The 27,581-nt window shown below is 45.3% G+C and overlaps 3 protein-coding genes across 4 annotated transcripts in view; 2 read left to right on the plus strand and 1 right to left on the minus strand.

Annotated features, from left to right (window-relative positions):
• The window catches only part of LOC128617184 (CD276 antigen homolog), a 158,540-nt gene that overhangs the window by 60,808 nt on the left and 70,151 nt on the right, over positions 1 to 27,581 (plus strand). The gene's annotated exons all lie outside the window — the stretch shown is intronic.
• Positions 1 to 27,581, minus strand: part of LOC128617195 (7-methylguanosine phosphate-specific 5'-nucleotidase-like) — a 144,282-nt gene that overhangs the window by 14,126 nt on the left and 102,575 nt on the right. The window lies entirely within an intron of this gene.
• The window catches only part of LOC128617183 (uncharacterized), a 60,480-nt gene that overhangs the window by 3,110 nt on the left and 29,789 nt on the right, over positions 1 to 27,581 (plus strand). For both annotated transcript variants that reach the window (XM_053640222.1, XM_053640223.1), the window contains exons 2-7: positions 634 to 978; positions 1,077 to 1,427; positions 2,571 to 2,675; positions 2,777 to 2,872; positions 4,160 to 4,252; positions 4,840 to 4,914. In XM_053640222.1, the coding sequence (XP_053496197.1) occupies positions 634 to 978; positions 1,077 to 1,427; positions 2,571 to 2,675; positions 2,777 to 2,872; positions 4,160 to 4,252; positions 4,840 to 4,914 (1,065 nt within the window). The remainder of the gene's footprint in view (positions 1 to 633; positions 979 to 1,076; positions 1,428 to 2,570; positions 2,676 to 2,776; positions 2,873 to 4,159; positions 4,253 to 4,839; positions 4,915 to 27,581) is intronic.

Genomic DNA, 27,581 nt, shown 5'->3' on the forward strand with positions numbered 1-27,581 from the left:
GAGAAAGTCCATTATCCAATTGCAGAGGGAGGTACTGATGCCAAGGTGGGTGGGCTTATTTATCAGCTCAGCTGGAGTGACAGTGTTAAATGCTGAGCTGCAGTCGATAAATAGCATCCTCACATTGCTGTTATCCAGGTGGGTCAGAGCTAATATCACTCTGAACGATAGAGAAGAGAGTAACGCCACCACTCCTACCCAGAGAACACAACCAATTTTACTGTCTTGAACTCCCAGACACAGACAGCTTCCTTACTTTTAAGAAGTCTCAATCAGGTTATTCCAGTCCATCTCAGGGCATCACAAACATTTATCCATTCACAACTAGGGGAAATTAAGAGTAACCCATCTCTAATGATAGGCCATGCTGCAGAAGTAAAAGTTCAGGGAGTGGAGCTGGACCTGATCTGACTCCTCCTATAAGCTTACCCTTAACCCTAACTCCTAACTCAGGTAAAATCAGGTGGATCAGGTCTGACTCCACCCCCTGAACTTTTGGTTCTGTAAGGAGGAGTACTGTACTTTCATTTACTTAGTGGCATGTTTTTGTGAGGGTGAAGGAAACTGGCATGGCCTGGGAAGAACAAACAACATTAGGTCAAGGTCTGTTAACTGTGTTTTTATTCACTTTAGGGTTCCATGTTCATGGTCCGTCTGGTCCTCTCATTGTCCAGCTGGGAGGCTCAGTGATATTGCCCTGCTTTGTAGAAACTCCTCTACCAATGCAAGAACTGGAAATAGAGTGGAAAAGAAATGACTCTGAAACTCTAGTGCACTTGTGGCAGGACAAAGAGAGTCATCCAGAGTCTCAGAACCCGAGTTATCATGAGAGAGCTCATTTCTTCATTGAGGAGATCGCTCAGGGAAACTTCTCTCTCTTCCTTACGAACGTGACCCGGGAAGACGCAGGAGTTTATAAGTGTGCTGTTTACACAAACCATGACTCCTATGAAACTCTGATTGAAATAAAGGAGATTGGTGGGTAAATTCTTTCACTTAATTCACATGATATTCTGTAAAATAAAATACTTGATTTAAAAAGGAGGTCAGTTCATTTTATGTAATTCTCATTTCAGAGCATTTAATCGTGTCTGGAGCCCACGTCATATCTGCGTATGTGGGTGAAGATATCACTCTGAATTGCTCTGTAGACTCACATATCCCAGCGGAAAATATAGAAGAGGTCTCATGGAGGAAAATGGATGGAGAGATCTTAGTGCTGCTCTATGAACATGGTGAGGTCCAGACAGACTCGTCCCATGAGAGATACATGGACAGAGTGGAATTGTTCAGCGCTGAAGAAAGAAACAAAGGAAACTTCTCATTGAGACTGAAGGATGTCCGAACTGACGATAAAGGGCTGTATACATGTTCAGCATTCTCTGGGGAATTCTCAGATAACACAGCTGTGGAAGTGCAGCAGCTGAGTAAGTCACTGTTTTAATATACACATCATGTAAAGATGTACCAGAGCTGAGTGCTAAAACACGTTGGAAGTGGATTATCATGACTAAAATCATGTGCACTCTCTCTGGGTCATGTAATGGAGACAAGTGTAGAGTAAAGTTTAATGAAACTGAGTAGAACAGACAGACAGAACAAGAACTACGAACACGTGTCAGGACTAAGGAACAAAACCATAACATGACAACATAAACAATCGCAAGACACTGTGTGCTGTGGAAAAGGTGACTATATACACAAGTGTTAATTAACCAAAACATGAAAACAGGTGCAAACAATCATGTGATGGGATCATGTGCGGTGCAGTGGCTGATGGGAATCGTAGTCCAGTGCCTATTTCGGCATATCCATGACACTTTCCCCTGTCAGTCACAGTGACGCTGTCACGTAATGGAGGCTGAAGCGGAAGCAATTGCAGGTACGGCAGTTTAGTTAAACAAAGTTCAAAGGATTAAGCAGAAATCAATAAACAAAGACAGGCAGAGGTCAGGCGATCAAGCAAACAGGTAAAAATAGGCAGGGCAGAGAATCAAGGTCAACAGAGTAAACAAAGGTCAATGATCAGAAAGCAAACACGATATAAGGCTTGGACATACGACAGAGACTAGGCAGCTGAACGTAATACTTCAAAAAGTCATTGTGTAGAAGCAGTCTCTTTATACTGTGGTTGTGAGTGCTGTGAATTGAATGCAGGTGTGTGTGATTAGAATGAATGAGTGTTCTGGGAATTGCAGTCCATGGCGGCCATGTTTGTAGGTCGCAGTGCAGGATGGGAAATGTAGTCACTGGTTTGCTGTGATATGACAGACGCTAGCCAACCGTCTGCATCTGTGAGGTCATGCGCTACCTATCCTCTATGTGTAAGCGCATTATTCTTGCATGATGTCAGTCAATTAAAATGCCCATTGATTGCTCCAAGATGACTTATTTATTAAATTTTTTTTTAAGTATCTTAACTGTAATATGAAAATGTATTTATTAGGGAAACATGTCCACTAGTAAGTTGATGTGATTACTATTTTATAATATCACCAGTTGTTCTTTATTTCATCACAGATATTACAGTGTTATAATGTTTTAATAACTCTGGTGTTTGTGCTACGCAGGTATTTCCTCTATGCATGTTGGAATTTTTGTTTTGTCTGTACTCGGATTTGTAATTGGATCACTTATCCTAGGATACCTCTCTTATACATCTTTTAAAAATAATGGTAAGTCTGACCTTCATTTTATCACTTTGGAAGTTTGGTAAGGTTACCTTTCGACTTAATAAAGTAAACTTAATACAAAATGTTCTTTATTGTGTTTGTAGATGACAGCAGAAGAGCCCTAGCTATACAGTGGGGACATGTCCTTTGTCCTAATATTACTATGGCCATTGTCTTCATCCTTTGGGGTGTTACTGAGGGTAAGTATCACTTAGACAACAAGAGTTGCTGGTGGCTCAGATAAATTGTTCACAGAGCAAGTTCTCAGCTTGCTCAATGAATGCAACCTGCCCCTCATCCTGCAAAAGAACTTTCATCTGTTCACCCCTAGTGAGGACGGAGTGGTTCTGTCGACAAAGCCGACAGAGAACCTTTTATTCCCTCTGCACAGGCCACAAAGCCCAGAGCATCAGGGAAAATGGCTGCCAAGAACTGGAGGAAGAATTGATGTGTAGATAAGGGCAAAGCCCTCTCTACCATTAAGGAATACCTGCCATGTAGGTTTGGGGAACAGGATTGATGAAAGGGGTTCCTCGACTCCACTACAGCCTAAAGCTTTCACACCAAGGGACTTGTCTGTGGTGCTGGATGTATTATCAGAACCACTGTTCGATCCTCTGGATCAGTTAGATCTTAAAGCACTTTCTTTGAATATGGTGATGCTGCTGGAACTGGCTTCAGCAAAGTGCATTAGTGACATCCACGCTGATAACCGTGCTGGTAAACCCATCATGTATGCAGTTTCAATGGAGCAAGGCTCGGGTTTTACTGGAACCTAATCCTACATTCATCCCCAGAGTTATCGGCACATCACTGACGTGTCATGTGGCTGGAGTAACGGAATATTGCTTCTGAGGGACAACGTGAAGATACCTCATTAGTGCCCCCAGAGAACTGTGGATATGGTTGTGACCTAAAGATATTCAACCCCTTGTTGTCTCCCCATCTCCATCAGTATTATGTTAGAGAACACACCGCTGTACTGCCAAAGAGGATACATGAAAGAAATTTATTCAGAGGTGCCATTAACATCTTTAAAAATTAAAGTGCTTAGCACATTGGCCTCACATCTCCACCAGGGTCGGGGGTTCGATTCCTGCCGCAGCCCTGTGTGTGCGGAGTTCGCATGTTCTCCCCGTGATTTGGGGGTTTCCTCCCCATTCCAAAGACATGTATTGTAGGCTGATTGGCATTTCCAATCATGTCCGTCGTGTATGAATGGGTGTTTGCGTGTGCCCTGTGATGGACTGGCACCTTGTCCAGGGTGTACTCCGCCTTGTGCCCCATGACCCCTGGGATAGGCTCCAGGTTCCCCACGACCCTGTAGGATAAGTGGTACAGAGAATTCATGGATGGTACAATTGACAGTAATAGTAATTCAATAAAGAGACACTATTGTGTCTTATTAAACTCAGTGGGTTGTTGGTTAACAAACAGTTTCTTTAATGGCTGTGATACATTAATTAATTCATTGATCTTTCCTCCAGGGTTTTTTTCGGAAGCAGCAACTTGTTCAGCACTGAACAGTGTTAGGATCGTTTTTCTACTTTGGATTGCTCTCCACTTGAAAACATTTGAAGGTATGAATTGATGATCTCATGGATAAGTAGTCTTATGAGAACTTTTCAGTTACTGGCATTATGCAAATATATAGCTAAAAATCTGAAAGAATAATCCATTTGCAGTTTAAATTTGCAGTAAACACATTTTCGATATAATCCTTTAATAAATCATTTTTTAATCTAGTTTTCTGTATAGAAACTGTGTAATGTCACATAGCAGAGCAGGAAATAATGACTTTTTGAGTATCACTGCCATTACATTTAATCGTAAAGTGTTAGATTTGGCACTTTGTTGGAGGCTGTTTAATGTGACACTGGATCAGCTGCAGGTGCGCATAAAGGTTTGCATGTCTGATAAAGTCATTTAAATATTTATTTTCACTTTCCATCCCTCACCTGTACCCATTCTAGAATTTCTTGCACAGTTTGAATACCTGCTTCAGGTCCATCTTTTGCCTACTGCTAGCTCTGGAAACACCTGCAGCAGGTCATCAGTGTTTAGGATTACTTTAGTTAGGCTTTTTGAAACTGGGAATGAGTTAGAAATGTTGGATTTAGGAAATATTGGCCTAATCAGTACATATTGTGTCTTCATTATATTGCAGGTTATCCCCACCAATTAATTAACCACTTGGCAATTCCACTACAATATGCAGTGATAAGTGTTAATGCTTATTCACGTGAGTATCAAAACATTACACCATTACCATCTGCAAGATGTTATTTCATACTTGCATAAAGTAAAAAGTTAAGAAAGTAAAATGATTTTCAAATTAAAATGAAAATCATGTGCTTCCATTATGTCTTTGGAAAAGATAAAAAGAATTAGTCTCTATTTTTTTCATTTCTGTCTTTAATTTATTTATTCATTTTCATATGGTTCATTTACATGTGATTCATTTACATTTGATTCATTTACATGTGATTCATATTCATGAGATTCATATTCATGTGATTCATTTACGTATGATTCCTTTACATGTGATATAATTTCTAAGATGCAAATTAAAGTTATTGTCAGGAGATAATTATCCGTATCAGCGTCTTAGTCTACTATCTTTTGTCACATCTTGGAAAATTTATATTACTTTGGTTTAACACCTTGTTTGGGGTAGATAAGTCATTTTAAATGCACAGGAGAGAGAGAAATAGTTTGTATATATTGTAACCTTATTTTTGACAGGTCTAGGTCAAAGGTCAAAAAGACACATATTATTACGCTCTATGTCTCGGTCAAAGGTCAAGATCATAAAATTTCATGACCGTGACAGGTGTAGGTCATTACAAACCGTCATTATCGTAACAGTTGTCGTTAACGATCATCACCAGCTGTCATTATCATAACAGGTGTAGGTCATTAACAACCGTCATTTTTTTAACAGTTGTCATTAACAGTCATCACCAACCATCATTATCGTAACAGGTGAAGGTTAAAAATGGATAATGTTACACCTTCTTTCCCATAGAATAATCGTTGATCTTGACAGGTGTAGATAAAGATATATAATGTTACATGTGTTAGGTTTGTTGTAATCTGTTGTGTTCCCACACATCTGTTTAAATATTTAGGCCATAGCTAATTGATTATTATCAGTACTAAACTTTAAATCCGGTTCCCATACATTCCAGACACATATGTTCTCATACATAGTATGGCCATGTGTATTCCACACACACACACACACACACACACACACACACACACACACACATCCAACCAAATTTATGACACACACACACAAACACACTTTCTTTTCACATTATTTAAAAGGACTTTAAGTGTTATGTACTTAATTGCCATAATTATGAACACAAGTTGTTAAGTTGACAATCATTTTTAAAATTACGTTGCTCCATTTAGATTTTCTCCAGTAGAATGCAGTCTTTTAAACCAGGAAAAATGACTACCTTTAAGTTGTATAACAATAGTAAGTAAAATCCAGTGTGATTTACAATACAAATCTCATACGTAAAATGTCTGCAGGATTTATAGACATTAAAGCACTGAATGAAATGAGCAATATAGACAAAAAAGAAACACACTGTGTCTACTACTTTTATCTCTCTCATAGAACTATCCACAGTCCAAACGCTGTGGAGCTAGAAGGCTATATGTGCGAATGACAAAAGATTAAAAAATAAATAAAAAATGTATCATTACATGATATTAGATTACATAATGTAGTTGAGGTTTACACGAATAAGCAGAAATGGAATCATGCTTTTCTTTCCTATAACACAAATGAAAAGCCCTCTCTACACGAGCAGATTTGTGTTACGAAGCGCAGACGGAGACAAGCGCGGGCGAGCGGAGAGATGGCGTGTGACTGAACACAGGACGAGAATCGACTCGGGACAGAGCAGGTAAGCTGTATATCAGGGACGTAGGCAAAAGCGTAGTGAGAGACGAGCGTGAAATCGAGCACCAGGGAAAACACTTATAATGAAACAGGCTTGGTAATCAAACAGAGACGAGGCCGCTGAGCGGTTACTTCGCAAGCGGCTCATGCTAGGGAGGCCCTTATATAACCTTAGGTGTGTACAGGTGTTCGTAATTAGAACTCCGGCGAACTCGAACACGGGTATGACTGGGAAGTGTAGTCCTCCTCTGCCACATCCCTGGGTGGCACTACACTTTGTGAGCTGCCATGCCGATTTCACCGTGTCGTAACAGAGCCCCCCCCCAAAGGGCTCACTCCGGGAGCCGAAGTTCTCCGAGGCCTCCCCCCCTCCGGGGGGCTGGTTTGTCTGGATGAGCCGCGTGGAAGTCCTTACGCAGGCCTGCGTCCAGAATGTTTCGGGCTGGGACCCAGCACTGTTCCTCTGGTCCATACCTCTCCCAGTCTACCAGATACTGAAGTCCCCCTCTCCTCCGTCTGGAGTCTAAAATGTCGCGGACGCGGTAGGCTGGGCGGCCTTCTATCTCCAACGGTTCCGGTGGGGAATCCTCCGGCACCGCTGTGGCCAAGGGGCCTGAGATCACAGGTTTGAGAAGTGAGACGTGGAAAGACGGGGCGATGCGACTGTGTCTCGGAAGGTCCAGACGATACGTGTCTTCATTAATTTGCCTCAGAATTCGGAAGGGCCCGATATACTTCGGTTGAAGTTTTGTACCCGTGAGGGGTCTCAGATCTCTTGTGGAGAGCCACACCCTGTCCCCGGGTCGATAAATAGGGTGAGCCCTCCGGCGCCGATCGGCCTTTCGTTTAGCGATGTGGGACGCCTGCATCAGCTGTTGATGGGCACGCTCCCAGACCTGTTCGCTGCGGCGGAACCACTCATCCACTGCTGGCGAGTCCGTGTGAGACGCGTTCCAGCGGAATAATGGTGGTTGGTAACCCAAGACACACTGGAACGGGGTGAGCTGGGTGGCGGAATGCCGTAGCGAGTTCTGGGCGTATTCCGCCCATGGTAGGTACTGACTCCAGTCCCCTGGGTTGGCAGAGCAGTAAGTCCGAAGGAACTGTATGACTTCCTGGTTGGCCCGTTCTGCCTGTCCGTAAGCCTGGGGGTGGTAACCGGACGTGAGATTAATGGCGACCCCCATCTTCCTCATAAAGCTGGCCCAAACCCGCGATGTGAACTGTGGCCCCCTATCAGTCACGATCTCCTCAGGGATGCCAAAGTAGCGAAAGACGTGTTGAAACAGGAGTTCCACCGTGGTGAAGGCAGATGGGATGGCTGGTAATGGAATTAAGCGCAAGGACTTCGAGAACCGATCTACGACCACCAGTATTGCGGAGTTCCCCTGCTACTTCGGCAAGTCGGTTATGAAATCGAGGGCCAGGTGGGACCACGGACATTCAGGTATGGGTAAGGGCACCAACTTCCCATCCAGGAGCGCACGTGGGCCCTTGGACTGAGCGCAAGAGGAACACGAGGATACGATGCGCTGAACCTCTCTGGGCATGTTGGGCCACCAGTACTTCTCGGCCAGCAGTTGGTAAGTGCAGCGGGTCCCCGGGTGGCCCGTGGCCAAAGTCGTGTGGGCCCAGGTGATGAGTTCGAGACGGCACCGCTTAGGCACGAACTGTTTGTCGGGAGGACAGGCTGCTGGGATTCTTGCGCTGGGAATACGGGCTAAGTTCTGTGCTAGGGGCCACTCCAGGGCGCCCACTATGCAGGAGGGAGGCATAATGTAACTCTCTTTCTCCATCGGCCGCTCTGGGACATAAATGCGAGACAGAGCGTCTTCCTTTGTATTCTTCGAACCAGGTCGGTATGACAGGGTGAACTGGAACCTGGAGAAGAATAAGGACCAGCGGGCTTGGCGAGGAGTGAGCCGTTTGGCGGTTCGTAGATATTCCAAATTCTTATGGTCCGTGAAGATAACAAATGGGTGTACTGCCCCCTCCAACCAGTGTCTCCACTCTTCTAGGGCCAGCTTGATGGCCAGAAGTTCACGGTTCCCCACATCATAGTTGCGCTCTGCTGGCGACAACTTCCGGGAAAAAAGGCCACGGGGTGTAACTTGGGACTCTCGCCAAACCTTTGTGATAGAATTGCTCCCACTCCACCTCCGACGCGTCGACCTCCACGACAAATGGCCTGGAGGGATCCGGGTGTCTGAGAATGGGAGCCGTGGTGAAAGCCCGCTTAAGTCTCTCCAGAGCCTCCTGGGCAACTGGGGTCCACAGCAGTCGCCTGGGCTTACCTCTCAGGAGTGACGTCAGGGGTTGCGCTACTTTACTGAAGTCTCTAATGAATCTTCAGTAAAAATTTGCAAAGCCAAGGAAACGCTGCAACTCCCTGACGGTTCGCGGAGTGGGCCACTCCACGACCGCCTGAATCTTATGCTGGTCCATGGCGACCCCCCTTGGGCTAATGACATACCCCAGGAAAGAGATTGTGTGCTGGTGGAATTCGCACTTCTCGGCCTTTACGTACAGCTGGTACTGCAGGAGGCGTTGCAGTACGTGCCGGACATGCTGGACATGTTCCTCCAGGGAGGTCGAATAAATCAGGATGTCGTCAATGTAAGCGATGACGTACCTTCCTAGCATGTCCCTCAGAGCGTCATTGATCAGGTTCTGGAACACGGAGGGGGCGTTAGCGAGCCCATACTGCATGACCAGGTACTCATAATGTCCAGAGGTGGCGCTGAAGGCCGTTTTCCACTCGTCCCCCTCCCTAATACGAATTAAGTTATAAGCGCTGCGGAGGTCCAGCTTAGTGAAGAGGGTGGCGGACCATAACTGTTCCAAGGCTGAGGGGACGAGAGGCAGCGGATATCGGTACTTAATGGTCACTTGGTTAAGGGCCCGATAATCAATGCATGGTCGGAGGCCCTCTCCTTTCTTCTCCACAAAGAAGAACCCGGCAGACACAGGGGATGTGGACGGTCGGCTGTACCCCTGCCGGAGAGCCTCCTGAATTTACTCCTCCATGGCCTGCTGCTCCGCTTGGGAGAGCGGGTAAACACGGCCCCGAGTTAGGCTGGCCCCGGGGAGGAGGTCAATGGCACAGTCGTAGGGCCTGTGAGGTGGGAGACAGCTGGCCCTCTCCTTGCTGAACACCTCATGGAGGTCGTGGTACTCGGGGGGAATTTTAACTGAGGTAGGCGACAGGGGATTCTCCACAGTCGTGGTGGCCAAAGGGACCGTGGGGCCCCTCAAACAATTCTGCAAGCAATACGGGGACCATTGGGTGAGTTGCTTGTCAGTCCAGGAGATTTGGGGGTTGTGCAGTTCCAGCCAGGGGAGTCCGAGTATAACGGGGTGTCTGGTGGAGACCGTGAGGTAAAGGACCAGAGTTTCGTGGTGAAGGGCGCTAACTTGAAGGCAGACAGGGTGTGTGCTGTGAGATATTACGCCTCCCCCTATAGGCGACCCATCAATGGATTGGAGCTTACGAGGACGGAGGAGGGGACGTATGGAAAGGCCGAGCTCCTGCGCCGTCTTCTCATCTATGAAGTTCTCCGCTGCTCCGGAGTCGATGAGTGCTGAAAGAACAAAAGAACAGCCTGAATGTTCTATCACGACAGGTACAGAAAATATGTGAGACCTACAAGACTGGTTAGGACTCACCCGGGCATGACAAGGTGGGTTGTCAGTGCGCCCCCCGTTCCCTTGGCGCCTCCTGTGCGGGCATTGGCGGACGGCATGGGTTTCCTCACCGCAGTAGAAGCACCGGAACTCAATTCTCTCCCTCTCCTCCTCGCAGGACCGTGCCCCTCTGAGCTGCATGGGTTCGCTTGCTGCGCCCGGCTCAGCTAGCAGTAAACCGTGTGATATGGAACAGTTGGTATGGCGCAGACGGTCCAGCCTTATGGTCAGATCCACGAGGTCGTCAAAAGTTAGCTGTTCACCCCGACAGGCCAACTCATGCAGTAACTCCGGATCGAGGCCACGGCGGAACGCGGTCTTAAGGGCTGGTTCATTCCAGCCACTTCGGGTAGCGATAGTGCGAAACTCTAGCGCATACTCTCTTGCAGTACGAGAGCCCTGTTTGAGTTGCATGAGCATCAGTCTCTTTCTCACACACAAACACACACACACACACACACACACACACACACACACACATATCCCTGTCTAACATTCCTGAGCCAGGTCAAAAGTCATCACCAACCGTCATTATCTTAACAGGTGTAGGTCAAAGATGAATAACGGTGGTCCCCACCCTTAATGTAGAGTGACAAATGTACATACCCTCCATGACTACATTACATGTGTGTGTGTGTGTGTGTGTGTGAGAAAGAACACAGAGTCTCAGGAAACTTGTAGTCAGAAATAATCACAGCGCTTTTGTCTAAAAAGTAATTCAGGGTCCTATTACCACAACTTAATTAAATTTGTGATTGCAAGATAAAAATTCTAATTTATTGATTGGATTAAATATTCTAAGTTGTAAACATTGTTTTGATGAGATGTGTTGACATAATATTGTTGATAATTACATCAACTTAATGTTGTTGTCACGTCTCGTGACGCAACGGAGATCAGGTAGGATGCAAGCGCAGGTTGAACAACAGTTTTATTTAAAGAGAGACAGGCAGACAAATCCAAAACGTGATCCAAAAACGTAATCCAGTAACATGCAAGGTTCAGGCGATCGGCAAACAGGCATAAACGAGGCAAGGCAGGAATCAACGTCGTGGTCTCGGGATACAGGGTCGATATACCAAACATGAAACATAAACAGCAGCGAGGGAAGGTAGCGGAGAAACCAGCGTGAACTTAACAAATGAAACTAAACATGACATGAACTATGAACTATGAACTAAGACTAAGACTAAGACTATGAATCTAAACATGAGACTATGGACTGTGACTGTGGATATCTATCGTAAGGACTCTAAACTAATCGACTATCTAACTCATTCAACATTCCGCGTTGTGTGCTGGGAGGCGCAGGGTATATATGCAGAGATAATCAGCCTCGTAATGGCTGACGGCTGAGGACAATTCAGACACACGTGAGACTACAACCAATGACAGAACGGGGAGGAGACATGACAGAAACATAAACAAATGCACTTGTAGAAATGTCACGATTGTCCACAAGGGGAAAGCAGGTGCTCGCGTACCTGCTCGTGCACACGCGCTGCTGGCTCAAATTTAGCCTATTACCCAAAAACACTTAAAATTCAACATAGAAGCAAATACTCACATCTACCTCTGAACCCAGTTGGAGATAGAAAAAAAGACACCAGCCGTGAGTGAGAAGAAGCAAGGGTCCAGATTTATTGGTTCTGTTCCACCACACGAGATCCACACCGATGAGAATTCTCAGAAGTGATCTGATACCCTGAGCTTAAGCTCCAGTATTTATACTGTATTTACTCAGTAGATAACCAATATGTTTCAAAAAGACTATGATATCAATACTAATAGGGTTAAATAAGAGCTCATCTACATAAGTATTATGTTCTAAAAAAGGGCTATTCAACTTACTATTAGGCTCTAGAAAAGGCTTTTTCAATTTACCATTAGCTCCAAAACAGGGCTTTTCAATTTATCATTAGCTTCAAAAGTGGAGAGGCAAAACAACGAGTGACCTTGGTCTCACTATTATCTCGCGGGGGGGGGGGGGGCAGCTTGACTCAGCTTCCCTTATAAATGGCTCCTCATGGTTTTCTCTTAAAATTAAGGCCTTCCTTGCGAGACAAGAATCTTCACCATCTGAATTATGAGTAAGTTATCTTTTTCTGTATTTCTAGTTTATAATTTATTTTTATATTTGCTCTATATCTCTATTTTATATATAGTTATACTGCTTGAAAAACGGTTTACTGTACTGTACTTCCTACTTCATAATATTACATTATATTACCCTTCTACTGTCCTACATATCCTACTATTCTGTATTTTATAAAGAGTTTTCTATTATTATAAGATATTACCCTTATATCTTAATACTCCTTTTTATTATTCTTATAAAGTTATAATGTTATGTGTGTGTGTGTGTGTTATGTCTACATGCCCGCCCTTGGCTGTGCGAGAGTGTGTGTGTGTGTGTTAGCACTCCTCAGCTCTTATACTTCTTTTTGACTCTTCGACTAATAAACCATAATGTAGTACTTTTCAAGCTCTTTAAAGTGTAAATCCAATTTGTCAATATCCGCCTAATACCGCTTCTGTGTGTCTAGGTGCCCATCGTCATTCCTTCTTCTCCCCTTTACTGGATTTGGATCTGGATCTGGACACTCATTATCAGCTTGCGCATCTCACTGCTGATATCATGGTGCTACTTAACTTTCTTCGCAGCACCCCCTCTGGAAATGGAAATGTGGGGTTCCCCCCCCCTCTCCGATACAGAATCTACCCCGTGAACGTGTGTATTGACCCCTCTACACAGCCAGAACCCCCCTCCAGCTTTCAGTCTGAGGAAGATGTCATCTTCTCTGATCTGGGCCCCGACCATTCTTCCCTCTTCTCACCTGTCAGTCCGCCCCACTCTCAGTGGTCCTCTCACTTCACCTTCGCTGACTATCCCATGTCCCCAGGACGCACCCCATTTTCTTCCCCCTACCGCTCTCCTCAAGATTACGCACCCACCAGTCCTGTGAATTATCAATAAAATTACATATTACTCATACTAGGTCTCCCTCATGTTTATTTCATGTCATTTTTTATCCACAACAGTGCTCACATGCTCCACAGCGCGCTGCATAAAGGGGAACTCGTGACAGAACCCCCCCCAAAGGGCACCTCTCCCGGAGTGCCATGAAACATCCATCTCCATTGGCAGCCCCGGCCCCCTGGGCAGAATGAATGAATGAATGAATGCCTTTTATTGTCACTATACATATGTACAATGAAATTAAGAGCCACTCCTTTTTGCTCTGTGCAAACATGTACATTCAATACACAAGAAGAATAAACAGATAATACACAGATAAATAAACAAGATAAATAAACAAAATAAATAAACAAGATATACAAGATATGCAAGATAGATATGCAAGATAGATAGATATTGGGGTGGATGGGGGAGGTACTATGAAATGCACCGTTTTGAGACACTATATACATATGCTGTGGACTCAGTACATGTGTTTGTTTATCATGGTAATAGCTTCCGGGAAGAAACTATTCCTAAATCTACTAGTCCTTGTTTTGATGCACCTGTAACGTCTCCCTGAGGGCAACAGATTGAACAGATCAAAGCCAGGGTGAGAACTGTCCTTAATGATGGTTTTTCCTCTGCTGAGGCAACGGGAAGTGTAAATATCCATCAGGGAGGGGAGAGGGCAGCCAATGATCTTCTGTGCTGCTCTTACTACCCTCTGAAGCCTCTCCCTGTCTGCTGCGGTGCAGCTACCGTACCACACCGTGATACAGTATGTCAGCAGGCTCTCGACGGACGAGCGGTAGAAGATCAGCAGCAAATTGGAGTCCAGATTGTACTTCCTGAGAACCCTCAGGAAGTGTAGCCGCGTTTGAGCCTTCTTGATAACCGCTGTGATGTTGTCCGTCCAGGAGATGTTTGCAGAGATAAGGACACCAAGAAACCGGACGGTGTGGACCTTCTCCACACACTCACCATTAATGAAGAGGGGGGCCAGCTCCGTGTTGTTTTTTCTGAAGTCTACAATAAGTTCCTTGGTTTTCTTGGTGTTTAGAGTCAAATTGTTCTTTGAACACCAGGCTGCCAACTTTAGGACTTCCTCTCTGTAGGCTGCCTCCTCTCCTTTTGAGATAAGTCCGACCACTGTGGTGTCGTCAGCAAACTTGATGATAAGATTATTGTTGTAGACTGGTCTACAGTCATATGTGTAGAGACAGTACAGGAGGGGGCTCAACACACAGCCCTGTGGAGAACCTGTGCTCAACGTGCGAGTGGAGGAGAGGTGGGGTCCGAGTCTCACTGTCTGGGACCGGTTGGTGAGAAAGTCGTTTATCCAGGCACACATGAGGCGGGGGAGGCCAAGGGTGACCAATTTGGTGACGAGAATGTCCGGAATTATTGTATTAAAAGCCGAACTGTAATCCACAAAAAGCATCCGGACGTAGCTCTGTTGCTGCTCTAGATGCCTCAACACATAGTGGACAGCTGTTTGCACGATAAGCAAATTGAAAAGGATCGAAACCTGGGGGGAGGTAGTCCTTGATGTGCTGAAGAATCAATCTCTCAAAGCACTTCATGATAACTGGAGTGAGGGCTACAGGACGATAATCATTCAGGCTAGTGGTGGGCGACTTCTTTGGCACTGGAATGATTGTGGCTGATTTTAGGCAGGACGGGATGACTGCTTGGGCCAGGGAGAGACTGAAAATTCTGGTAAAGATGTGGGCAAGCTGGTGGGCACATGATCTGAGCACCTTACCAGGTACACCGTCTGGGCCAGCAGCCTTCCTGGGGTTCACTGCCAGAAACATCCGTCTAACATCGTGTTCCCTCACAGTAAGTAGAGTGGTGCAGGAACCAGAAGGGGATGGAGGCAGGGCTGGACTGGTACGGGGGCTAGATGAGGGTGGAGGTGGGGCTGGAGCAGATGAGTGCCGTTGTTGTGATGTTTCAAAGCGAGCAAAGAAGCAATTTAGCTCTTCTGCCAGAATCGCACTCAGGTCTCCTGTTGTCGCCTCACGGCCTCTGTAGTTCGTGATGTTCTGTATGCCCTGCCACACCTCTCGTTTATTTTTGCTGGACAGGTGGGACTCTATGCTCCTCTTATAGGCCGCCTTAGCTTCCTTAATACCACCTTTCAGGTTGGCACGGGCAGCTCTGTACAGAGCTCTATTACCAGACCTGAAGGCAGCGTCGCGGGCTCTGAGGAGTGTGCGGACCTGTTTGGTCATCCATGGTTTCTGGTTTTGGAAAACCCGGATGTTTTTTCCCACAGTCACATTTCCGATACAGAACTTGATGTAGTCCAGTACCGTTCCTGTTAATGTTTCTAGCTCTTGATGTTCAAACAAATCCCAGTCTGTCTGTTCGAAGCAGTCCTGTAGTTTGCAGAATGCATCATCAGGCCAGGTGGTAACAGTCTTTATAGTGGTCTTGACACTGCGTCTGAGGGGGGTGTAGGCAGGGGAGAGCAGGAGGGAGAGATGGTCTGATTGGCCGAGGTGGGGGAGAGGTATGGCTCTATATGCGTGCTTAATGTTGGAGTAAACATGATCCAGAGTGTTCGCCCCTCTAGTAAAACACTTAACATGTTGATAGAATTTCGGGAGTACAGTCTTCAAGTTCGCCTTATTAAAGTCTCCTGCAATTATGTGAACACCATCGGGGTAAGCCCTCTGCTGCTTGTTTATGGTGTTCAACAGGAGAGAGAGCGCCCTGTTCACATTGGCGTCGGGTGGAATATACACAGCCGTGATAATCACGACTGTTAGCTCTCTCGGTAGAAAAAAGGGCCGACATCTTAAGGACATGTACTCGAGGTCAGGGGAACAATGTTTAGACAAACATTGTTCCATTATTACACCAATTCTCATGCACATACATACAGAGCCCCCCCCCCTCTGCTCTTACCGGAGTCCTCAGTCCTGTCCCAGCGAAGCATAGTACGACCTGCTAGCTGCATGCTAGCATCGGGTATCCTTGGATGAAGCCAGGTTTCAGTGATAATCAAAACACAGCAGTCACGGACGTAGCGATTTCCAGCTAGTTGTAATTCCAAGTTGTCGATTTTATTCACTAGCGATCTGGCATTGGAGAGAAACAGGCTCGGTAAAGGTGGCTTGTGTGGTTGTTTTCTTAGCCTTAGCATAATACCAGACCTGCATCCCCGCTTTTGCTTCCTCTCCCGCCTCCGTCTGCGCCGCCTTCTGGACCCGACAACAATCCACGGAGAGCCCGGCAATCTCGCTATGTCGTCTGGGATGTTGTGCGTGCGATGAAACATTCTCGTAATAGGTATGCGGTGTTGGTCCCCAATATCCATAAGGTTCTGACTTGTATAGCGGATGTTCGTGGAACCGATAATGCTCAAACAAATAATAAAGAAATAATACAAAAACAACGAAAAGGAGCACTGGAAAGGAGAGCCGTGAGCCGCAGCAACTGTGTGCGCCGCCATCTTCCCAAGCAGAGCCTGGAGACCGCACGGCATTCTTGGCGAAATAACAAGGCAGAGAGACGTACATGGCAGAGCAGGGAAGCAGAGCGACGTCCTCAGCTGAACAGGTAGGCAGAGCGACAACCACAGCCGGGCAGACAGGCCGAGCTCCGTCCTTGGCAGAGCATGAAAGTGGAGCGACATCCTCGGTGGAGCATGAAGGCAGAGCGATGACCACAGCCGGGCAGACAGGCCGAGCTCCGTCCTTGGCGGAGCATGAAAGTGGAGCGACATCCTCGGCGGAGCATGAAGGCAGAGCGATGACCACAGCCGGGCAGACAGGCTGAGCGAAGTCCTCGGCGGTGCATGAAGGCAGAGCGAGGGTCTCCGTGAGGCCAGGGAGAGGAGCGTGGGTCTCCGTGAGGCCAGGGAGAGGAGCGTGGGTCTCTGTGAGGCCAGGGAGAGGAGCGTGGGTCTCCTCGAAGCAGGAGGGGGGAGGAGCGTGGGTCTCCGTGCGGCCAGGGAGAGGAACGTGGGTCTCCTCGAAGCAGGAGGGGGGAACGAGGTTCGCCATGGAGCAGGAAGGCTGAGCGAAGTCCACAGCCAAACAGGAAGACTGAGTGACGTCCACAGCCAAACAGGAAGACTGAGTGACGACCTCAGCTGAACAGAAGGACTGAGCGATGTCCACAGCTGAACAGGAAGGCTGAGCAACGTCCACAGCTGAACCGGAAGGCTGAGCGACGACCTCAGCTGAACAGGAAGGCTGAGCGACGACCTCAGCTGAACAGGAAGGCTGAGCGACGTCCACAGCTGAACAGAGAGGCTGAGCAATGTCCACAGCTGAACAGGGAGGCTGAGCGATGTCCACAGCTGAACAGGGAGGCTGAGCGACGACCTCAGCTGAACAGGAAGGCTGAGCGACGTCCACAGCTGAACAGGGAGGCTGAGGCTCTGAGGTCACCAGGTGAACCTTGGGCATGGGCGGAGCTTGACTGTGCGTGTTGGCAGACTCGGGCGTGCGCAGAACTTGGCCGTGCGTGTTGGCAGACTCAGGCGTGAGCAGAACTTGGCCGTGTGTGTCGGCAGACTCGGGCGTGCGCAGAACTTGGCCGTGCGTGTCGGCAGACTCGGGCGTGAGCAGAACTTGGGTGACCGGGTCGGTAGACTTGGGCGTGGGCTGAACTTGGGCGACCGGGTCGGTAGACTTGGGTGTGACATCAGGAACTTGAGACTTGACTTGGACTTGGACCTCAGGGACTTGAGACTTGACTTTGGCTTTCAAAGACTGGAGACTTGACTTGGACCTCAGGGACTTGAGACTTGACTTGGACTTCAGAAGCTTGAGACTTGACTTGGACTTCAGAAGCTTGAGACTTGACTTGGACTTGGACCTCAGGGACTTGAGACTTAACTTGGATTTCAGAAGCTTGAGACTTGACTTGGACTTGGACCTCAGGGACTTGAGACTTAACTTGGATTTCAGAAGCTTGAGACTTGACTTGGACTTCAGAAGCTTGAGACTTGACTTGGACTTCAGAAGCTTGAGACTTGACTTGGACTTCAGTGACTGGAGACTTGACTTGGACCTCAGGGACTTGGTTGTCTGTGTTAACATCAACTTGGTGGCTCATCTGCTCATAATGCATGTGGAATGGAAGATCAGCACTGTTCGCCACATTAACTCCCTTCAACAGCTCATCCAAGTTGTAGCTCTGCCCTGGTTCCCCAAACTCCCTCAGAAACAGGTCCGAAAACTGCCTACTGTCCTCCAGTACCCGGGGTCTCATGGCTGCTACTCGCTGTGCCCACTTGTGAGCTGGGCCAAAAAATCGGGACATCATGAACTTAATCCATTGTCTCTCCCTTGGCTTCGGGTCAAACAGGCTTGAGAAGTAACTCTGGCAGTCTATCAAAAAATAGTCCGGATAACCAAAGAAGCCATCATACCGATCGGGAAGGTCCATGAAAGTCCATTGCGAGAACTGCATAGAATCCAAGGCGGGGATGATTGGCGTGGACCTCCGGGTTCTGCGTTCTCGTGCTGCATCCATGATTGGCGGAATGTTCTGTCACATTTCGTGACGCAACGGAGATAAGGTAGGATGCAAGCGCAGGTTGAACATCAGTTTTATTTAAAGTGAGACAGGCAGGTATATATGCAGAGATAATCAGCCTCGTAATGGCTGACAGCTGAGGACGATTCAGACACACGTGAGACTACAACCAATGACAGAACGGGGAGGAGACATGACAGAAACATAAACAAATGCACATGTAGAAATGTCACGATTGGCCACAAGGGGAAAGCAGGTGCTTGCGCACCTGCTCGTGCACGCGCGCTCACATGCTCCCTAGCGCACTGCATAAAGGGGAACTCGTGACAATTGTGTGTAATTTAAACTGAAATTTCTGCATTAATTGATTTAAAACAAAATTTAAGTTGTAGTACATTTACATTTATTAATTTAACAGACGCTTTTATCCAAAGTGACTTACAAATGACAGAATACAAGCAAAGCGATATATCAAGCAGAGAACAATACAAGTAGTGCTACCATACAAGATCTATTAATTGAGTTCTAGAAGAAAGTAGTAGCTTAACAAAATTAAGTCTTGATAACTTCAAGTCACTAATGTCAAGTCCCCTCCCCTACCCATTTAACATGTCTGGACACGTTCAGACAGTTGTTGAATTTCATCAGAATTAAAATCCAAAATATTAATCCTCTACTCGCTATTCTGTCATACAATAGATAGAGCATGTAAAAACACTTCCTCTTACCTTCTCAGAAGGCAGAGTCTTTATGCCTCTGGGCTAGAGAACCAATGAAATCCTTTCCCTTTTGCCGGAGGTACCAAAGGAATTTTACTCACGGAGTAAGATATATGAATCGTCCTTTTGTATGGACTTCGGTTTATTAAAGAACAAAAGAGATTACAAGTAACTTGACTAAGAAATTTATAAAAAGATTTAAAGAAAATAGAATAAAGAAAAACAAGCGACTACGCAACTACGCAGAGTCTGAAAATGGTTTTCTTTTAAGCAGAGACATAAAAACACACCTCTTTAACATTGCGTGGAAGTTGGGGACAGTGCCCAAGGAGTGGAAGACCGGGGTGGTGGTTCCCCTGTTTAAAAAGGGGGACCAGAGAGTGTGCGCCAACTATAGGGGTATCACACTTTTCAGCCTCCCTGGTAAAGTCTACTCCAGGGTGCTGGAACGGAGGTTTTGGCCGATAGTCAAACCTTGGATTGAAGAGGAACAATGCGGATTTCGTCCTGGTCATGGAACAACGGACCAGCTCTTCACTCTCGCAAGGATCTTGGAGGGGGTCTGGGAGTATGCCCAGCCAGTCTACATGTGTTTTGTGGATTTGAAGAAGGCGTATGACCGGGTCCCCAGGGATTTACTGTGGGAGGTGCTGAGGGAGTATGGGGTGAAGGGTTCCCTTCTTAGGGCTATCCAATCGCTGTACTCCCAAAGCGAGAGCTGTGTCCGAATGCTCGGCAAAACGTCTGACTTATTCCAGGTGCGGGTTGGGCTCCGCCAGGGCTGCGCTTTGTCACCAGTCCTGTTTGTGATATTCATGGACAGGATATCGAGGCGCAGTCATGGTGTGGAGGGGGTGCGGTTTGGTAACCTGATGATCTCATCGCTGCTTTTTGCAGATGATGTGGTCCTGATGGCATCATCGGTCCGTGACCTCCAACACTCACTGGATCAGTTCGCAGCTGAGTGTGAAGAGGCTGGGATGAGGATTAGCACCTCTAAATCTAAGGCCATGGTTCTCAGCAGGAAACCGATGGAGTGCCTACTCCGGGTGGGGAATGAGTACTTAACACAAGTGAAGGAGTTCAAGTACCTCGGGGTCTTGTTCACGAGTGAGGGGACATTGGAGCAGGAGATTGGCCGGAGAATTGGAGCAGCGGGAGCGGTACTGCAATCGCTTTACCGCACCGTTGTGATGAAAAGAGAGCTGAGCCAGAAGGCAAAGCTCTCGCTCTACCGGGCAATCTTCGTTCCTACCCTCACCTATGGTCATGAAGGCTGGGTAGTGACCGAAAGGACTAGATCGTGGGTACAACCGGCCGAAATGGGTTTTCTCAGGAGGGTGGCTGGCCTCTCCCTTAGAGATAGGGTGAGAAGCTCGGTTATATGAGAGGAACTCAGAATAGAGCCGCTGCTCCTTTGCGTTGAAAGGAGCCAGCTGAGGTGGTTCGGGCACCTGGTAAGGATGCCCCCTGGGCGCCTCCCTAGGGAGGTGTTCCAGGCATGTCCAGTTGGGAGGAGACCTCGGGGAAGACCCAGGACCAGGTGGAGAGATTATATCTCCACACTGTCCTGGGAACGCCTCGGGATCCCCCAGTCAGAGCTGGTTAATGTGGCTCGGGAAAAGGAAGTTTGGGGTCCCCTGCTGGAGCTGCTGCCCCCGCAACCCGATTAACAGATAAGCGGTTGAGGATGGATGGATGGATGGATGGATGGATAAAAACACTTTTAGATCACGCAGGATCAGATAGTTTTTCTTCCTTCACAAGAAACTAAAATGAGTAATATTCACCCGAGGTGCGGCCCTGAACACTCGTCTGTTTGAAGCTTATATACATCTTTTCGCTTGTGGTTTCAAGCACTAGAGTCTACGATTTCGCTCAAAACCGCAACGCCTTCTCAACGGTGTCCGGATGCGGTTACGAGCGAAAACTCTGAAGCTGCATGTAGAAAACAGAAAGCATGTCTTTATTTGGGTCTTTAACAGATAAACCGAGGTTGGGGATTTATGGTTTTTGAGCACTCGCCTTAACCCACTAATCCCGTAAGAACGATATACCGGCTTGGTCGTCTATGCCAAATACCCGTAAGACCGATAGAGTGGCTTTACAGTGTAAACGTTATTCCCGTAAGACTGGTATACCAGCATTACTCTGCTATGATTCCTTACTTATTATTATTTTTAATTCTAATTATTATTTTTTGACCCGGAAGGTTGATGATGTCACAACGTGATGCCGTCATTACGATGAAGAATATCCAAGCGTGAATGTTGTTGATACAGTGATCACAGGTACATCTAAAACAGTGAAAAAAAAGAAGACATACACAGTTACACAGGCGAGAGCGAGGATTCTAGATAGTGACAGCAGTGAAAGTTCAGGCTATGTTGAAACCGAAATTGATAGTGACGCAAACTCTCATGATTCAGGCACTGATCCGTCTTCATCTTTAGCATCAACCAGTGCGACTGACACTGCAGGGGTTTGGAGTCATAACGTGATCCTGATGTATTCAACTTTCAAACCAAACGAGGCACCTGGTCCTCGTGCTGCAGCCGCAAACTGTACCACTGACACTACTGTGCTGGAATACTTTATGTGTTCAAAACGCCAGTATTTCGCAAAGTGATGTGCCGAGACCACTTTCTTGCCATATGGAAATTTCTCCATGTGGTTGATGAACATGATCCAAGCATCGACAAGCAGGATAAGTTGTACAAAGTAAGTAAACACCAGAAATAAGTGTTTCATTGCAATTATTATTACAGAAAACAGTACCTGCTGGTCTGATTATCACCAGAAAGTTGACTTTTGGTGCTAAAATGCATTTATTCAAAGTCATTGACCATGCTGATGCTCGTATGCTACTTCTAAATGAGCATAAGGATTTTAGCAAGCAATTTTTTGCAATTTCTCCAGTTAAGAATTGTGAACTAAGTGGAGTAAAAACACTGAACTGCTTCATTTTCAAAGTAATATTACACAAATAGATTAGTATAAGTTGTTTCAAGGCCTAAAATGTTCAAATTAAAATGTTGATTTTGGGCCAATTTTGGCCTGTGAACTCAGGGTGGCATGCTGTTTCTATGGGAAATATAGGGTTGTGGGATATAATACTGTGGGAACTAAGGGGTAAGACTGTTAAAGCTGTGTGTGTTTTAGCGCTGGCTGCAAAAAACAGGAAGTAAAAACAGGATGCTTGTTTTTACTGGGCTTTCTTCAGATTTAAGCGTTCTATCAATTTTTCCATTTCATCTATTTGTCTAGAAAGGTTAGAGAGTCTCGTTATTTCTCCATTTCTCTGACTTAATTTCCTAATGTATTCAGTCCTCCTGTATTTAGCACATTCTTTTAACATTTCAGCTTCAGCTGTCATTTGATTTAAGACACTCAATATGCTATCACATTCTTTCACTACACAATAATTTTTCCATATCAGCTTTTCAGTTCTTTTTATATCCAGTGTGTCGAGCTGTAGATCTCTCAGGTCTTGCTGGATGTGCATAATGTCTGGAAACAGCTTTCTCAGCAGCCCCTGAACCAGAAGACTTCCCAGTCCGTCTTCCTCCATGTTGCTGTCTTGCCCTCCTCCTTATTCTTCTTTTTCTCCTCGCGTGGTTCTGTTTCCCCAGACTGTCAAGGTTGGTGTTCTTTACATAGTTTAATTATAATACAGTTTTAATCATTTCACATAATATCACATAACATAATACATCAGCTTGTATTTTACATTAAGCTGGAAATAATGGTAGGACTGAGGCTACATATATCTGAGATCCAAATCTCCTATAACACCCTCTCCTGGAGACTTAGTCCTACAGTTCCAAATATCATTATCTATTAACCCCACAGGGGCTGGGTAGGGTAGTACAAATGGAAGGTAATCATCACACCACATTTGGACACCTAGCTCGAATTTGGCTACAATTTGAAAATGCCATTGGCCATCATAAAATTTAGGAATCGGCGTACACTCCCACCATTCTGGGTCCCTGTTAAAAACATGTGAATTTAAGGGGCCTAATCTGTGTAAAAACCATGGTTGGAAGCATTCAGAATCCTTGGGCAATGAACGTAAGTAATTAATGTGAAGCCAGCAGCAGATAATAACCCTGGGCGGTCCCCAGTTCCTCAAGATTACCTTGGGAGATGAACCTCTGGGTATAAATTCCATTTGGACTTCCCCATTGGCCCTTGGGACTTCCAATATTACTGCAGGTTGTAAAACAGATATTTTTTATATATTAAGCACATGCCCATTCAACCTGTTGCCTGCCATACCACTTTATACCCCTCCACTACGATGCTAGCCATTTCTTTGAATTCCAACAGATTGTAAAAGATTCTACCTCCGTCTGTCTCTACTGCCCAGTACTTCCTTGGGTTTACTAAATGACACCAATCTGGAGTGAAAGTAGCACCTTTCTCGACTAACGAGAGTTCACATTTAACTAATCCAAAACTTCAGAATATATTTTCTAGTGTACTAATTTGTTTAGGTACAGATATTCCAGTGGAAATCATCTGTATAGGGGTTAATTCCCCATTTTGTCCCCACACTTTTGTGTGTCTACATGCACGGTCCGAACATACATGCTTATAGTCTGTAGTTAACATATAATATCGCTTAATTGTATTATCCAAACATAAATCACATCCTTCTAATCTTCTAGGAGCTTTCCTTTTGGGGATTGGTGCAACCATGTCTTCTAGGTTCATGTCTTCTTCCTGTCCAGATAAGACATCTTGTGAATCCTCACAGGTACAACACTTGCAATTAACTGTTCTACAACTTTGCCTAATCTCTTTAGATCAGTAAAGAAGAATGCCATTCCTATCAATGTGGATCCTTGACTGTTGTACAGTTCTCCCATCATTATACATATCGTAGAAAATACAATATGTATACATTGTTCTGATTAAGGTTTTTCCATTTCTTACTAAGTTCAGGGCAGTTATATACAATACCCGTAAACAGTGTATCGTCAATGCAGTGAATTAACAGTATACAAACTGGAATTTGTCTACTAGATACAGTAATATCTGTATCAAAATTATTTCCAAAATGAGTGAGTAATGCCCTCTGGGTCCGAACAATCCAGCCTTTCGAGCATGTGAACAGTTGGGCTACTATTAGGCTTACAGGTTTTCTATATCTAAAGTATATACAAATAAGTCCTATTACAGCAATTATACTCTGGCATCCGGGATTTCTTTGTATGATTTGCCATACTGACTAGGTAATCCATATTAAATAATAAAAGGTTTTTACCTGCAGCATGCCTGGGTCAAAGGCCCCTGAGGTCCCAGCCTGAGCTTGGTCCTCACTCAGAGATTCGTCCGTAATTTGTGATGAGTTGTTTTCCTCTGCCATTACTCTAAAGGTTGGTTTTAATCAAGATCCCGGATGCAAGTTTAAATTGAAATTTTGTCTGGTCTGGAGATTCTTGAAGCTGTGTCTCTATTTATCAGGTTCAAGAAGCTCCTCCTGTGTCTTATCTTGCTTCTCACAGCAGGTAACTGCTGTTTTCCCTGAGCTTCTTTTTAGTTTTGACATAATCACACTTGTTTAACAGTTTTTCTGTGGCTTCTTGCTTGTATCTTTTTCTATCCTTGAGCAATTTCTGCTTACAACAGCATATGCATCCTTTCGCCATCCATATACAGCATTTCCAAACCCCTAAGAAATTTCCTATTAGCACTACAAAAAATATACCTATACCCATGACCAGGTACCACCAATGAAATTTTATCCATTCTATGACATCCCATATTGTGTTCCATACTCCCATACTTTCGTGTCTTTGGCCTCCTGTTCTGTGAGACCTGGAAGAAATCTCCAGTGTGTTATGGGATGACACATTAGATGACCGTCTTTTCCTCTCACCTTGAACATTGTGCTCTCAAGGGTTTTATTGTCCTTTTCGAAACACCTACATATTCCTAGATATGTCGGGCTCTTATATCCTGTTCTGCTGACGACCATGCTGCCAGACTTTCGATAATCTATCTTGTAACCTATACCGGTCATATTCGCTTGGGCCTCCCAGTCCCTCTTATAATGTTTACAACTGTGCCTTTTGGAATAGTAAGCTGACATTAGATCATGGATATCGGCCAATTTATCCCACTATAGTGTTTCATTCCAATTTTTTCTAGCGTTTACTACCCATAATACTGATTTTCTTCCGTTTGTTCCCTTGGTTTCAAGGTGCCTACAGTGTCGTTCTGTCTTTAGGGTGACTGCAAGGGTTAGGGAATTCTTCATTCTTCTGAATGACATATATCCTCCACTACTCTGGTTCCCGTATGCCGCATATGGGATCATTGATACTCCTTCCAAGGTTCCCTCCTGTGCATGTCTGTGATTTTTCCTACTATGATGGTGGGTGTATTTTGATACCCATCCTTGATCCCTATAGTTGACTACTGTTCTGGCCTGAATATGGGTTTGAGCTATGACCAAGCTGTTCCTGTAATGTACATATAACGAGGATTTTTCGCTGCAAGAGGCCTAGTAGCCCCTGAGCCTTTACAGCCCTGTTATATACACAAGGACAAATAGCCCCTATTTGAGCCTTAGGGGCTCAAATAGGGGCTTTGTTCCATTCGTAAAACACTCTGGGATTTTTTCTGAATATGTAGTTCTCTTTATTCTACTCCTTTTTTTATTTTGCATTTCTACTTTAACCTCGGGTTGTACAATCTGGATCAAGGTATAATCAATATTTTCAGGTTCTGGTTCCCATTCCTGTATGGTATATACCCCACAGTCGTATATTTCTTCTTTATAGGTTTCTTTAATGATTTGATTCCAAATTTTTATTGTAATTTTTCAAGTATTGGTAATTACTGTGCTCGAATGGTTACTCGCCTTTCTAGTTATCCTCCAATGGGTATCATTTAGCCTACTTATTCCTTTCAAGCGTGAAAATTCTTGGGTATTGTTTTCAGAAACTTCTAAACCCTTGGGTGTAATGTATTTACTCCAATTCCTTATATTGTGTTCATCAGAAATTCCTACGTTTGTGCAGTTTTTCAATTCTTCCCAATCTACAGCTGGCCATTGTTCTCTAATTACTTCTTTCTGGTTTTCCACGGTGAAAGTTAAATTTCCGATAGTTATATTCCTAATGTTTATACATGGTACTGTTATGTGGATTTGTTTGCATTCTATATGTGTGGTATTGCTATGTCTGATCTCTTCATAAGTCATAAAGAGTGGGCTTGTTATCAGTGTGGTTACCACTAATATCAGTACTCCCCATCTACAGGCCTGTGTGCCCCTCCTGGCTGCTTCCTTCTCCAGGCGTATTAAACTGTCTGTAGATGAGTTTCTTCTTAATTTCCTGTGGGTCATCTGAAAAATAAAATTCGGGGAAGGGGAAGGGTTACTCGGTTCCCCTAACCCCTTGTTATATAGCAGATATTGATGGGCTAGGTAGCCCATGCCATTTTCTTTTTCCAAACAATCCTTTTTTCAGCTTTGTAATTTTTGGTAATTCACTGAATTCTAGGTTACATGTAATCCCTTCTAGCCATTCATAGTCAGGATGAGAGCACCTTCCTATTGTAGCTTTAAACCTAATATGACAGGTTAGCTGTTGTTCTGCTTCTGTTAGCACTTTCAATCCTTCTACTGGAAGACTGGTGCTTAGAATTTCTTCATCTGAGCTTTTCACTCTAAACTTGGGCCTGCCACTTAACAGGATGATTTCCTGTGCACTTTCAGAAATCACTATTACAGTCTATGAATCTCTTTTACAATGGCTAAAGCCTGTTATGATTTCCATTGCTTCATCACTCTTATCTCCCCTTGTGCAGGGGCCTCTTATATCTGTCCCTTGCCATTCAAGATTCATGGCTTCACAGATAACTAGAGTCTCCCAGGTTGTCAACTCCCAGACTTCCCCTTTCTTAATCTTTAACCATCCTGTGTGTTTTCCTCTCTCTTCGTTACTCTTTATCTTGCTGTTCTGTCTGTATCACACTATTGCATAAAACCTTCTGCCACATCCTGAGTTCCCAAACACTGTTCACATGTGCTAGGCTATTCTTACCTGTTCTGCCTTCTTCTGGATTTAATCCAGAGTGATCAGCATGACCCTCTAGCCAGTTCTGAA

Source organism: Ictalurus furcatus, chromosome 13 (genome assembly GCF_023375685.1).
Source record: "Ictalurus furcatus strain D&B chromosome 13, Billie_1.0, whole genome shotgun sequence".
NCBI classification, from domain to species: Eukaryota; Metazoa; Chordata; class Actinopteri; order Siluriformes; family Ictaluridae; genus Ictalurus; species Ictalurus furcatus.